The sequence below is a fragment of the Oenanthe melanoleuca genome, chromosome 4 (assembly GCF_029582105.1).
Source record: "Oenanthe melanoleuca isolate GR-GAL-2019-014 chromosome 4, OMel1.0, whole genome shotgun sequence".
NCBI classification, from domain to species: Eukaryota; Metazoa; Chordata; class Aves; order Passeriformes; family Muscicapidae; genus Oenanthe; species Oenanthe melanoleuca.
In genome coordinates, this window is record NC_079337.1 from 26,773,289 (window position 1) to 26,788,091 (window position 14,803).

Genomic DNA, 14,803 nt, shown 5'->3' on the forward strand with positions numbered 1-14,803 from the left:
GAGTAAGGTCATACATCTTGGGAAAGCTGAGCACCCACAGCCTCCGTCAGCCTGACGCGCCTGAGGGGCTCTATTGCCTGTCGGTAGCAGAGGTGGAAATTTCCACGCCTATTTCTCCGACCCCCTGGAGCAAAGCTTTACTAAGGAACCTGAAGAAGGCAGCGTTTAGGGTCTGGCCAGATGGCTGCAGCACAGGAAACAAAGCACGGCAGGAAGGTGGCAGAGTTGCTCCGATTAACCAGAGGGCTGCAGGCTTTCGCTCTGAACACGGAAAAACATTTACTGAATGGGAAGAAAGGTTAACCTCGGTTTCCTGCAGGGCTGGATGAAAAATCAGCCATTGCCTCGAGAAAAAATGACACAGCTTTTGCCGTAACTCCGTGGTGAGTCGGCCGGCTCTCAAAGCTCTCAGCGAGCCCAGGTGCAGGGCGAGACCCGGGGCGGCGGCGGTCACACACCGGGGTCCCCAGCGAAGTGCCGGCACCGCCACCTACACCACTGCTGCCCCACCGCCTCGAGGGCCAGGCGGGCTCACCCCACCAGGGCACTCGAAGGGCCGCTCTCTCGGACGTTGCCGGGAGTAGGAGATGCAGGCCGGCACTCTCAGACCAGCACACGGACCTTTCCTGCCCGGGTAAAAGGGGCCGGTGCCCGGCAGGCAGGGGCGGGGTGTTCCCCCAGAGGTGGGGACGGCTCTCTCCGGCGTGGGGGCGGTGCGGCGCTGCCGGGGCCGGACCGTGACCACGTCCCGCCCCCGGCGAGGCGGTGGCAGCGGCGGCGGTGCGTGCGCGGGGCTGCGCGGCAGCACTACCGGCGCGGAGCCGCGGGGAGCCTCGAGCCCGTCGCGGCGACGCGCAGCACGGCCGCGCCCATGGCTAGCAGCAGCAGCGGCGGCGGCGGCGGCAGCGGCAGGTAGGGTCGGGCGGGGCGGGGGCCCGCTCCCCCGGCCATGGCTCAGACGGAGCCCCCGAAGGCGGTGCGGCTGTGGCGCGACGCCGCCTTGCGCGCACGGAAGCTGCGGGGCGGCCCCGCCGAGCCCGAGCCCGAGCCGGAGCCGGACGCAGGGCCACCGGGGGGACCGCCGCCGCCCCCCGGTGCCGCCGCTCCTCGCCGCCCGACCTTGGCGGCGGCGGCGGCGCTGGGGGAGCTGGAAGCGCTGAACCTGAGCGGGCGGGGGTTGGAGGAGCTGCCCGACGAGGTGGGTGCCGCCCTGAGCGGGCTGCGGGTGCTCAGCCTGCGGCGCAACCGGCTGGGCCGCCTGCCCGCGGCCGCCCTGCGTCACCTGGGCCGTCTGGCCGAGCTCGACCTCAGCCACAACCGGCTGCGGGACCTGGGGGACGGCGGGGCGCTGGCGGGGCTGCGGGGTCTGCGCAAGCTCAGCCTCAGCCACAACGAACTGGGCGCCGAAGGCCTGGGACTGCCCCCCCGCCTCGCCGAGCTGGGCTGCCTCGAGGAGCTCGACCTCAGCTTCAACCGCCTGCGCCGCCTTCCCGAGGGCCTGGGCCGTCTGCGGCACCTCCGTACCCTAGACGTCGACCACAACCTGCTGCCCTCCTTCCCTGCCCCGCTGCTGGAGCTGGCTTCCCTGGAGGAGCTCGACTGTTCCGGTAACCGCCACCTCGGGGCCCTGCCCGAGGGCATCGCTGCCCTCCGCCGCCTCAAGATCCTCTGGCTCAGCGGCACCGGGCTGGCATCTCTGCCCGAGGGTCTCTGCCAGTTGAGTGCCCTCGAGAGCCTCATGCTGGACGGCAACCAGCTGCAGGCGCTGCCCGCTGACTTTGGCAGACTGCAGCGACTCAAGATGCTGAACCTCTCATCCAACCTGCTGGAGGAATTCCCCTCTGCCATCTTGGCACTGCCCAGTCTGGAGGAGCTCTACCTGAGCCGCAACCAGCTCACCGTGCTGCCCCCTCACCTCTGTCAGCTCCACCAGCTTCGCACTCTCTGGCTGGACAACAACCACATCCGCTATCTACCTGACTCCATTGTGCTTCTCCACAGCCTAGAGGAACTGGTCCTGCAAGGCAACCAGATCGCCATCCTGCCTGAGGGCTTCGGGCAGCTTTCCCGTGTCACCCTGTGGAAGATCAAAGACAACCCCCTCATCCAGCCCCCCTATGAGGTGTGCATGAAAGGCATCCCCTACATCGCAGCTTACCAGCAGGAGCTGGCCCACTCCCAGCCTGCCCTCAAACCCCGCCTCAAACTAGTCCTGATAGGCCTAAAGGATGCAGGAAAGACCCTGCTGAGACAGTGTCTCATGGAGGAAAATGAGCAGAGAAAGGACATGGGAAGACTGGAGGCAGGGAACACCCAGCACAGAGGGTTTCCTGGGCAACAGCAGGACATTGGGAGGGTGACAGTTGGGTGTTGCCCCTTTCTGGAGCCTCAAGACAAATCCTCAACTCGGGTACCTATCATGCAGCAGATGGAACATCTCCCTGCTGAGCGGCAGGATATCCCTTCTCATGTGCCCTCTCGCCGAGCAAAGGGGGATGCAACGTGCCCTGCACCACCCAATGCTCCCCGAGTACCACTGGGACTAGGACTATCAGGAGGCAGTAAGGGCATCGAGGTGATGGACTGGACAGCAGATGCAGAGAGGGGCCTGACATTCATTGTGTATGAGCTGGCGGGGGACCCAAGCTATGATGTGATCCAGTCTTTCTTCCTCTCCCCTGGAGCCTTGTACGTGCTGGTGGTGAATATGAGTGCCTACATCCCTCAGCACTTCTACCCCTCTGTGGGCTATTTCTTACACTGGCTCAGTTCCAAGGTGCCCCATGCTGTAGTGTGCATGGTGGGAACCCATGCTGACCTCTGTGCAGAGCGGGAGTTGGAAGAGAAGTGCCTGGACATCCATCATCAGATCGCTCAGCAGGAGAAGAGGGATGCTGAGGGACTCCAGAGCTTAGTCCAGCAGGTGGATGAGGCTCTGGGACAGGACTTTGACCTGCGTTGCTCCAGCCCACATGCTGCCTTTTATGGGGTCTCAGACAAGAACTTGAGGCGAAAGAAAGCCCAGTTTCAGTATCTTCTGAACCACCGCCCACAGATCCTCTCTCCAGTGCTGCCTTTCAGCTGCCTGGACCACTGCCAGGTGCGTCGCCTGCGGGACAAGCTCCTCTCGGTGGCTGAGCACCGGGATATCTTCCCAAACCTGCACCGGGTGTTGCCTAAGTCCTGGCAAGTGCTGGAGGAGCTGCACTTCCAGCCTCAAGCTCAGCAGTTGTGGCTTAGCTGGTGGGACTCTGCCCGGCTTGGCTTGCAGGCAGGCCTGACGGAGGATCGGCTCCAGAGTGCCCTGTCCTACCTGCACGAGAGTGGAAAGCTGCTCTACTTTGAAGAGCATCTCACCTTGAGGGAGTATGTGTTCCACAATCTGCCACGGCTCATAGATATCCTCAATGTCTTTTGCCAGCGGGATGCCACCGTGCTGCTCCAGAAACTGCTCAGTGACACCCAGATTGATGAACTGAGGACCACTCAGCTCCATCATTACGTGGAGGGCTTCTTGCTGCATGGCCTCCTTCCTGCCCATGTTATCCGTCTCCTTCTTAAGCCCCATGTCCAGAGTCGGGAGGATCTGCAGCTCATTCTGGAGCTGCTGGAGAAGATGGGGCTATGTTACTGTATCAACAAACCCAAATGCAAGCCCTTAAATGGGGCAGCTGCTTGGTACAAGTTTCCCTGCTATGTGAAAAACGAGGTGCCCCATGCAGAGGCATGGATCAACGGCACCAATCTGAGTGGACAGTCCTTTGTGATTGAGCAGCTGCAGATTGAATATAGCTTTCCATTCATTTTCCCACCTGGCTTGTTTGCACGCTACAGTGTCCAGATTAACAGCCACGTGGTTCAGCGGTCAGATGGCAAATACCAGATATATGCCTACCGGGGGAAGGTGCCTGTGGTGGTGAGTTACCGGCCTGCCAGGGGAGCTCTGCAGCCAGACACTCTGTCTATTGCTAGTCATGCATCCCTACCAAATATCTGGACAGCTTGGCAAGCTATTACACCTTTAGTGGAAGAACTGAATGTCCTGCTCCAGGAATGGCCGGGCCTGTACTACACTGTGCATGTCCTCTGTTCAAAGTGCCTTAAAAGAGGGTCACCCAACCCACACACTTTTCCAGGTAAGGCACAGCCCAGCTTGTCTTTCATCTCTTCTGGAGCTTTGTCCCTTTTAGAAAGGTCCCTAGTTCCGTTTCTTTCTTTTTTTTACTCTTTTCTTCTCTGCTGTAACTCCTTTGCCTGATGGTTTGAGTCATAAGAGAAAATATTAGGGTAGCTCCAAGGAGACAGGCTTAAAATAAACCTATTCTGAGAGGAGGGGAGTTTACATCCCCCTTTGTTTGTCTCTCTTCTCTCTGCTTTTTGGGCTTTGGCCCTGAGGGTTGGTGGTGCCATTGTTGAAAAATTTCTGACTTGTTCTCCTTGTTTTGATTCTTTTGAATAGGACCGTCGTGTTGGGGTTTTTTTTCCCCCCTAATTCCTTTTACCCTACAGCTCCTGCTTTCTTGGAACTATTTGTAAACATGAATAGAGATACCTAAAACATTACAGGTATCCCCCATTCCCCCTTCAACCGTCCACCCCCAAAACCTGGCCTATGCCGCAGTCTCTCTGAATGCAGGAAAGCTCCCCCTGGTAGACAATGGGTGTGTTGGTTTCCATAGCCTTGTGTAAAGAAAGAGCTTTCTCTGAGCCCTGTCTCTAGTGGGAAGCATTCCTCCCTGAAGAGAGAAGGATACTCCATCTTCTTTGTTTAAGTGTTTCACCTAGAAGTGATTCCTAGACTGTGCTTTTTGGAGCTGTTCTCGAGAGCATTTTATTTTCCTTCCTCTCTCTCCCTTCCTCAAACAGAAAAAGCATAACCTTTCTCCTCTGGAGTGTGACCGGTCACGGTGCTTTTTAAAGCTGTCCCTGCCTCCCTAACTAGTGTCCTCCCTGCTCCGCTTGGGTTTGCTCTGTGGCTTGCAGGGTGCCATGGGAAAGGTGCTTTGATGTGTAAATCTGCATTAAATCTAAACACACTCTGGACTGTGAGCAATGCTCAGAAATCTGCATTTTAACAACCATGTTGAAGATGCATTATGTGAACACTATTAAACTGAAATTGTCCGGGGAACTGTAGCATGATTTGACTTAAAGCATGCAGTGGTACTGAATTTGTTCATAAGTAAATGTGATTAATAAGGTGGGTTTTTTTTGAGGTTGTTTTGGGGTTTGGTTTCTTGTTTCTTGTTGGTTTGGTTTTTTCCACTGGATGTTTAGAATAAGGAGATGCAGTTTGCTCCTCAGCATGAGTCATGGCTCCATCAAATGTATTTCTCTCTAACTGCTCACTTACGTAAGAGCTGTTGGACTAGGGGGGTGAACCCATGCTGTGAGACATGCTGAGTGATATCTTGCTGTTGACATGGTGTGCAGGGCAATGTGATCTGCTTTCCAAAAAAAAAAAAAAAAACAAAAACAAAAACCCAAACCTGAAAACTAAAATAAAAATAAAAAAAAAAGTCAAGACAGCAGATGTGGATGTGTAGGGTGATGGACACCTATTGAAGATTTATCTGGTGAATTCCAGTCTCCAGTCATGCATCTCCTTTATTTCTTTTTAACTGGTGAATGCTTTGTGGCTGTCCCTTTTCTCCCTGTGAGTAGATGATGCTTTAAAGGGGGAAATTTGAAGAGGAGCCACTCTATGTGCAGGCAATTGGTGTTGTTGCTGACCCCAGCGATGGTCAGAGCAGGTTCAGAGGCATGAGAGGGGCAATGAAGGGCCTTTTCCTTTGGACATGGCTGTGCCACCTATGTTTCCTTAGAGGTGGAAAAGGATTGCTCTCGCTTGGAGCCAGGCCAGGTGTGCTGGGAAAGGAAGGCACAGGTAAGCAGTGTGCTGAGCATGGGAGGAGCTGGGGCTTGTGTGCCAGGTCTCTGAATGACATCTGGGTGATGCTGCCTGTGGAAAGGAGGTTGCAGCATTTTTGAAGTGCTCCAGCAGGGAATTCAGGCCTTGCTATCAGGGGCATAGGATAGCATCCCAGGTGTGACCCTGCCTTGGGGCAGGGAATGACTTCTCTTAAACATGGATACTGTTTAGCTAGGAGAACAGCAGACAAACATGTTTGTATGGCAAGGCTGATCTGTGGAAATGCTGAAGAATTATTAAATTAATTTATTGAGAAAGCTTGTTGTCATGGATGATGCTTAAATCTAGCCCAGATTTGATCTGGACTATATGAAAAATGTGAAGTGTGATTTGACTTGGGAGGCCTGTATGTATGCATTTAATCTAAAATATTCCTTACTGTGTATCTGCTCTATGAATAAAAGACTCTTTAGGAACCCCTAAATGGCAATCATGAAGCTCAAGATTTTTTTTTCCTCACAATTTTGTTGATCAGGAGGCGTGCATGTTTAAGTCATGCTGCCAAGATTGCTGTCATGCAAGTAAATCATGGTTGGTGTCATTTTTGACAAGGTATAGGAAAGAGAGGGGTCTAATGTTAGGAAAATATTTAGTGAGGGAGATGTCTTTGTTTCTTTCCAAGCTTTTTTACAGGAAATCCCTGGCAATTACAATGCTCCTAATACTTAAATAGGTTTGTGGGCTTTTTAGTATGGCACTGAAGAAGTGCTTTGCATCCAGTTGACCTTAATAAGGGAAATATTTCTCTGTAGATACTGCCAGATTTGTGCTCAAAAATGGAAGTGCAGTCTGGCTCTCTGTGTGGTTGTGCAGTCTGTGTCGTCATTTATGAAACTGATGGTGTATTCTTTGGTCATCCAAAAATTTTAATAGAATCCCCTTCAGAAAGGGAGTTCACAAGTTAAGGATTAATCTTTGCTTTTCCTCTCCTTCCTTTTCCTCTTTGTCCTGCACACTATAGCTTCCATTGATAATACACACAGAAATACTCTAGGAATAGGGCTACTGTGTGAAGAAATGGTTAATAAAAATTGAGATTCTGGATTCTATTTTCTGAGGGTTTATTGCAAATAGTGAATGAAAGTGATATAAAAATGCCTTGTTATGGTCCTTTTAAGGAAGTTTTTGTCTTTGAAACAGTTTTGTAGTGGGTAAAATAGTAACTGAATTGGCATCTGAGCTAGAATCTCAGTGTGCTTTGAGGCTGCATCCACTTGGCTATCATCCACTTGGCTGATAACAACTCAGTGTGTTTAATTGTTGTTTTTTTCTTTTGCATTTGCACTATATATAAATGAAAATGTCCCTACCAGGCTAAGAAAGTGATATCCCTCTTTGAGTGACCAGCAGGAATGGTTCACCTCTCCAAGACGGCAAGACCTCAGTTGGGTCATCACAGGCATTGTGAAATGCTCTCATTTGTATCTGATGTTCTTTTAGCCCGTGGACTGAAGCGCTTTTAGGTTATTCATGTCCTGTAAGCTATTAAGTGACTTGGGATTGGGGGATGGAGGTGGTTTGCCATCTGATAGTAGACGTGTGATTGGTTTGGACAAATGTGACTGGATTTTCCAAGCTTGCATTCATATGTACCTGCTAACTGCCCTGCTGCTGTTTCCCCTTGCCCTGTGTTAGGCTGGGTCTGGGTCACCATGGGCTCTTCCAGACTGTCTTTTGCATAAAGTGTCCTGATGTCCTATGCATGATTTTTCTGATGTTTGGGCTGGGAGGGATTTCTCCTGCCTTATGAAGGGACTGTATGAGTGTAGACATAAGACAGCCTGGGTTTGTGTCCATCACAGAAGATGGACAAAATGCTGTCACACAAGATAAGGTGATGTGGGTTTTCACAGAGTAAAAACATGACAGCAAATAGAAAACCTGGGCAAAGATACAGTGTGAGGCTAGCAGCCCCTATCCAAAAGGATGCTCCAGACCCATTGGGGAGCTTTGAAAGGTTCTGGAGGACTATCAAGAGATCTGAGGAGAGAAAGTGCACATCTGCCACCTGCCTTGCTATCCCCTTCTTGAGGTATCAGAGCAGGGAGGAGATCACAAGCCTCTACTCTGCCTACCTCCCACACTGAGGGTCAGCAGAAACAGGGATTATACTGCCAGTCACCTGAAGAAGTACAGATGGAGGTAGTTCATAATGTAGTTCCCCTGTGAGTCTCTCTATCATGGCTAGAGCAGGGCTAACTAGGGTGGAAGATCCTAGGCTGTTAAGTCACCCCATGCAAGGTGAGGTGAGAGCAGGTGAGACTGGTTTTGTCAGAATGGCTAGGAAGTTGCTTCAAAATCTGAGCTGCTGCCCAGTGAAAGGCTTATGAGGTATCTAATTCCACTTTGTAGTCATGCTTTAAGTAGCTGGGGTTCTTTTCATAAAAAATTGCAGTAGAGCAACACCTGCTTATTACAGAGTCTGACGCTAGCATTAGGCAGCCTTCTATTTTCCCTATTTGCAGGTGGAGTCTTTTTTGCTTGACTTTCAAAGTAGATGCAATGGCTGGTTTGGGGCTGTTGTCACACTATCCTGCAGGCTGTGGCTTCAGCAGAGTACTGTGGCATAACTGGAGACAGTTGGACAAGATTTCAGCACCATGTGAGCTTTGAACGTGGATGATCTGGGTGGCAGGGTGAAGCTGAACAGGGCCCTGTGGTTCAGGAGAAGAGTATAGATTGATTGCTGGACTTAAGTAAGCTAATATCGTTCTGTGGCTCTAGTGTGGTTAATTTAGTATACTGACTAGAGCTGATTTCTGTGCTGTTGAAGTGACAACCTTGAGTCGTGTGACTTGCTGTAGGTAACGGTGTAGAAACACAGTAGTAGGTTATGTGCCACCACAGATTTTTAGAGATTGCCTTCATTTTAACCTGTGTGTTGCGAGGTCAGTATTTGAAGTCCTCCTATTTGGTGGCTGTGGCATCCACTAATTTAAATAACATGCTGAAAGGGACAACAAATGTTTCTGTGGTCTTGGAAGAAGCTGAGAAATTGCCAGAGGAAGAGTGTGGTATGCAGCATGGATAGCTGCTATGGGACTGTCCCTGGTGGGATACAGATGTGGGAATCAGTCTTTGGAGAGAACTGAAGTAGTCAGTGCAGACCTGGGCTTGTGCCTGACAATCTGACTTGCTAGGATGCAGGAATGGGAGGGAATGTGGGTGCCAGAAGAAAGGCTAAGGTTTTTTAACTGCCTTCTTAAAGCTGTCGTGCAGTGTCTGGTTACCTTGTATTGGGTGTGTTTGGGGGCCTCTATTTTAAAGCTTTTAATATAGAACTTGCTGAAATTACTTGAAATTAGAATGGCAACATGCACAGTTAAGACTCCTTGAAGGAATCCTCTTTCTTCCTTTAAGGAATCCCGTTCCTTACACAAAAAGTTCCTATGCATTTCTGATAAAAGAAAACTTTCCTGGTATGTCAGCTCTGGTACAGGGAATCTCTTCTGGTTTGTCCCTTTAACAAATTGTCTTGCCCTGACCTGTTCACCATGGGAGTTATCTCTGGGCGTTGAGTGTCTGGACTTTGATCTGCTACCACTGAACCAGGGAGATGCTAGATTTGGTTGAGTGGATATTTTTGATTTGGTTAGTGAATCAAAGCGGAGTTCTTGGCCTTCGGTGCTTTACTTTTTTTTTTTGTTTATTTGTTTGTTTGGTTTTTTTTTGTTTCGTTTTCTGTTTTTTGGTTTGTATTTGTTATTACAGTTGCTGAAATTTGTCTCTACAGGAAATGACCTATAAAAGAGTCGCTGGGTACCAAGTGATTGTTTCATTGCGTGAGATCCGTTTAACAGCTACTGACTGTGAGGGTGCGGTAAGCTGTGTATGGAGGTTTTTCCCTCTCTGGAGTCAGCTGATTAAGTGAGGACGGATTTGTGTGCTGCTTCACCATGCTGTGGAGACAGGTGTCATGAATTTGCATTGTCTTGTGTGCTCACACATCTGGTGATACGATACCCTTCTTCAAACACCGAAGTGGGAAAAGTTTTCCCATGTAAGTTTACTTGAGATGTAACAAGTGAACGATCCACATGCAGGTGTATTACAGGGGCCTACTCCTTATGCATCTCAGGAGAGGATGGTGATTTGGGGATGTGAACATGTTACTTGACATAGGGATAGAAATGTAAGAAAAACAATATCAGTTTAAAAACAAAAATCAGAGTGCATCTGGTAGGTAATTCTCCTGTATGCTATGGTGTCCATTTCTTTTGCAGTGTTATGCAGACAGCTGTGGTTGCCTAGCATGCTATCAAATTAGTAATTTGCTAGTAGCAGTGCAGGCTGCTTGTTTGATTCTTGGAAGCAATTTGCCAGGGAAGAATGGGGAAAATTTATTTAGTGGAAAGTCCTATGTGGGGTTTGAATTCTTGGAAGTCATCACTGTGCAACTTTTAAATTTTTTTACCTCTCCCCCACCCCATCGTGAATAGAGGAAGAATAACCTCTGTAGATAGGTAAAGAAAATTGTGTTCTGGGAGTTGAGTGCGAGATAATCAGTTATGTCCTTTTATCTCCCTCTCCTTATTTGTGGTACCTGTGCTTGTCATACAGATGTGGACAACTGTGAGAGTAAGCAGGCTGGTGCCAAATAAGATCACCTCTTCTCGGGTTCTTTGGAGCTTGTGGATGCCTATTTCAGGGAGCTCCTTGTAGGGACAAGGAATGGGAAGAGAGTGCCTATAACCACCAAATTCCACTACTGCAAACAAAATGGGTCAGTGCTTTTGACTAGCTAAGAACTTAACTGTATCTGAGAAAGTAATGCATTTGGGTTACAGGAGTTTCAACCTGCCTCCATGGTGTGTTATATGGTGGTGTTGCCTACATCAGGAGAGCTGATGAGATTCTGGTGATTCTGGAGCTGATTCACATTTTTGGCCACAGTGTGAAGGAGCTGTCTTCAGAGGATGAGGAGGCCATGGTGTTTTTAGAAGCTGTTGCATGGATGAAGTTTACAGTCTTGGATGGCAATGTCACCCGTGTGAATGTGGCCTTTGTTCCAGCTAGACCAGTTGGGAGAGTTTTGTCCTCTAGCAATTCCTTTCTTGGGAACCAGATGTAAGAACTGAGATTGAGGGGATGCAAGACCTGTGGGGGGAAAAAAAAAATCACAGCTGGTTGTTTAGAAATTTAATTTGGAATGTTCAGATGGACTGAATGTCTCCACCTTTGAGGGCTTATGGTTCTGCCTCAAGAGGCTATTGGAGGCTGAAGACATATTGCACTTGTGATTTTTTTCTGGCTAAAGCTTGGTGGTAACAATGATCAGGTTGCCAACATGGTCAGTGGTACTGTATTTTCAGACTTACGCAGGTTCTGTGGTTAGGGGTGACTTTTCTGTGGCCAGTGGATGGATGGAAGCTGTGTCTGCTGGAGTGCTTGCCTGCTGGAGTTGTTTGTGGTTTAAATCAAGACCTTAATTTTAGATTTGTGGGGTTTTTTTTTTTGTTTTCCCAGTGGTCATTTTCAAGAGCTCTGACCTTTACCTGCTGAGTATACTGAGTATAGTCCTTACTGGTTTTAGCTCTGGATTCCTGGGGTATAAGTGTGAAAAGGGCCTACAGACTTCAAAACGTAGCATTAATTTTGAATTGGCACTTCAGCATGGCAAGCCCTGCATGAATCAAACAACAGCTTTGAGATGAGCAAGGTGCTTCAGTTGAGAAGTCCATAAAACTGAGCCATTTGTGAAGATCAGACTAAACTGAACTCCAAGGGCAAGCAACCTTCAGCACAAAATAAAGTTCAATCTCAAATTCTGTTCAGACTTGCCTTGTATTGCCAAGTGCTGACTTGGATTTGGTGCTTGAATACTCTAAGAAGGAGCTGTATTGATCTAGGATACATTGAATTGTGCTGATGAGATGATGGGGGACTTCTGCTGGGCTTTTATATTGGTGGGATTTCGCAAGCTTGTCTAAGTGCATTTCTGCAAGACTCTTAATGAAAGCAATACCAGGATATCTCTTTTACCCAGTTTTAGGGTGATGTTTGCCAAAAGTCTAGTTTAGAGAAGCATTTTTATTTGTGTTATCTGAGGGAACCTATACAGTTCTGAGAAAGCTCCTTCCTCCCTCATTCATGGTACCCATCGCTTTTTGTAGAGTTTTCAGTCTTTTCCTGTTACAAGAACAAAACAAAAGTACAATAGTGGTAGGACAGGGATTTATGTACCTCATGCCCACAAATTACTGGTGATAAAATTAATATTGTAAGCTTTTGTCCTAACAGAATACAAGATTATGGCACGCTTCACTCAAGACTTGTTTCTTGAATGATCTGTGCGTAGTAACTTCCCAGTCTGTGTGCTGAATTCCTCTCGAAGCATGTTCTTTACATTTTTAGCAGGTTTTTCTCTCCAGCAATACCCAGTGAGCAATAGTATCTGATAGGGGACGGATCCTGCCATGCAGCAGGGTAGGGTTGTTTATGAACTTCCTGAAAAATTAATTTTCCATGGTTTCCACACCATCAAAATCTGCAGGGTTTCATTTGAGACAGAGGTGCTTGACCTAATTTGCTTCCAATGCATCTAGGAGCTTCTGCCCTGTGAAACCATGCTGTGGAAAAATATTGAAGGTGTACAGTGATTTGGCCTTGCTTGACTGAGAGGCATGTGCAGTGCATTTGGTTCTTCTGTATCAGTGAAAGGTTGGCAGCAGAGGACTACGAGAAAGCTGATTTGTCCCAAAGCTATCCCAAAATAAGTGTTCTCACATTTAGGATGATGCCTCCCCCTTGCTACATGGGCTACATACAGAGAATGAGCTTCTCACAGCAGAAGAAAAAGGCATCTTTATCATGCTATTTCTGGAAGTTTATGATGGACACAGCAGAGCTGCAAAACTGTCCTGCAGTACAGACAGTGAGTCTGCATGGTGCAGCAGCTCCGTGCTGCATCTCTAGCTGTTGTTGTGGAGCTCTGTTGCTGGTTATTTAGTACCTCTGTCTACTCTCTGTGACCTCTTTCCTAAAAGCAGCAGTCAGGTATGGATGGCAAGCAGTGTTTCTCTGAACAGATAGTGTTAGAAAGCAAGAACTTAGCAATGTGCAAAGCTGAAATGCACAGGCTGTACAGTGTAGAGGATGGAGAGTCCGTGATCTCTGTCTGAGGCTGGCTGGCTGACATCAGTCTTATACTCTAAATATTCCTGTTGCCCATGTCTGAACAACTACATTTTCATCTCTTATTAAAATTCTCAGATAAACTGAGATCAATAAAGTATGAAGTACCAAAAGATGGAGTAATGGCTGGTGATAAAGTTCCATTCTGATAAGCAGTCATCTCATATTGACCTTCCTGACAGTTCAATTTTTATCCTTCCACCCTCTCTCTATATCGTGTCTAACTCACCAGTCTGTCAGTTTTCTTTTACTACATTATGGGGGAAATAGCATGATTGTCTGTCAAATTGCTGATCTTTGCACTTTTCAGGATTACATCCTCAATGTATAATAATATGCAGCTGTATTTATTGTGATGTGTGATAGGGAGTAGTTCAAGTTGTTTATGTAGAATTCTTTTTTTTTTTTTTTTTTTCCAAAAAGAGCTGAACAGCTGAGACCTTATCTATATGGGACAAAAGGGGGACTTGAGGCAGATACATAACTTTGTTGTCACCTTACTTTTGTAATTCTTCATTTCTGAAGCTGTGAGTGGCTTATAGATGACCCTCCTTAGCAGGGGGATTTAGTCATGATGGGACACATAGGAGCAGAAGTGGCAGTTGGGCTTCTCTGTACACCTTTGAGAGATCTGCTCTATGGAAAGTGTCTTGCAAATTGCAGATGCACACAGGAGTAGCCACAGGGTATGGATATCCCTTTGGATTTGTTGACTTTCTTGGGGAAGCCTCATCTGGACTGTATCTTCCAGAAGCCAGCATGCTGTGTTCAGAGAGAAGCAAGCAGGTGGACCTCTCCACATTTCCAAGATATTCCAGGCAGGGGAAGATGGACAAACATATCCTTTTTATATGTCTGTGCTACTGCAGTGAGGGGAAGAGGTGGAGGATTTTGTGTTCCTCTTCTGGTCTGCATGGTGCTTCCTTCACCCTTGCTGTGTGTGGCTGTATTTTTGCATTGGGTTTGTGTGGCAAGGTTTTGATAGCAGGAGTGGGGCCCTGCCGAGTTTGCTCCTTTGAGAAGCTGCTGGAGGCTTCCCATCTCTGACAGAGCCAGTGCCAGATGACTCTAAGACAGACTCACCACTGGCCAAGGCCAAGCCCACCCGCAATGGTGGTAGTACCTTTGGGATAACATATAAGGACAGGAAAAAACCAAAACCCCTTGTAGCAACAATTGCAGCTGGTGCAGTTAGATGCCCAAAGGAGGCTGTGATCCTGTGAGAAGCCTGTGCTGGAGCAGATTACAGATAGGACCTGTGGATCCATGGAAAGGGGAGCCCACACTAGAGTAGGTTTGCTGGCAGGATGACCCCATGGGGGACCCCCAGTCCTCAAAGAACTGCAATCTGTGGGAGGGACCCTATACTGGAGAAGGAAAAAAGTGTGAGGAGTCCTTCCCTTAGAGGAGCAGCAGAGACAATCTGTGATGAACTTACTGCAGGTCCTATTCCTGACCCTCTGTGCCACTGGACAGGGAGGAGGTAGTCTAAATTAGAGGGAAAAAAGTCACGAGTGAAGTTGAGCCCAGAAAGAAAGACAGGGCAATGCAGAGGTGTTTTAAGATTTGGGTTTATTTCTCGTTATCCTTCTCTGATTTGACTGGTAAAAAATTTAAAGTAATTTTCCAAAGTTGAGTCTATTTTGCCCATGATAGCAGCGGGTGAGTGATCACTCCGTGCTCTTTTCTCAATGAGCCTTTCATTGTATTTTCTCTTCTCTGTCCCATTTAGAAAGG

At 48.4% G+C, this 14,803-nt stretch overlaps 1 protein-coding gene across 2 annotated transcripts in view; it reads left to right on the forward strand.

Annotated features, from left to right (window-relative positions):
* Window positions 1-767: 767 nt before the first annotated feature.
* The window catches only part of MFHAS1 (multifunctional ROCO family signaling regulator 1), a 43,712-nt gene continuing 29,676 nt past the window's right edge, over window positions 768-14,803 (forward strand). For both annotated transcript variants that reach the window (XM_056489212.1, XM_056489213.1), the window contains exon 1: window positions 768-4,136. In XM_056489212.1, coding sequence (XP_056345187.1) covers window positions 950-4,136 — 3,187 coding nt within the window. In that variant the 5' untranslated portion in view covers window positions 768-949. The remainder of the gene's footprint in view (window positions 4,137-14,803) is intronic.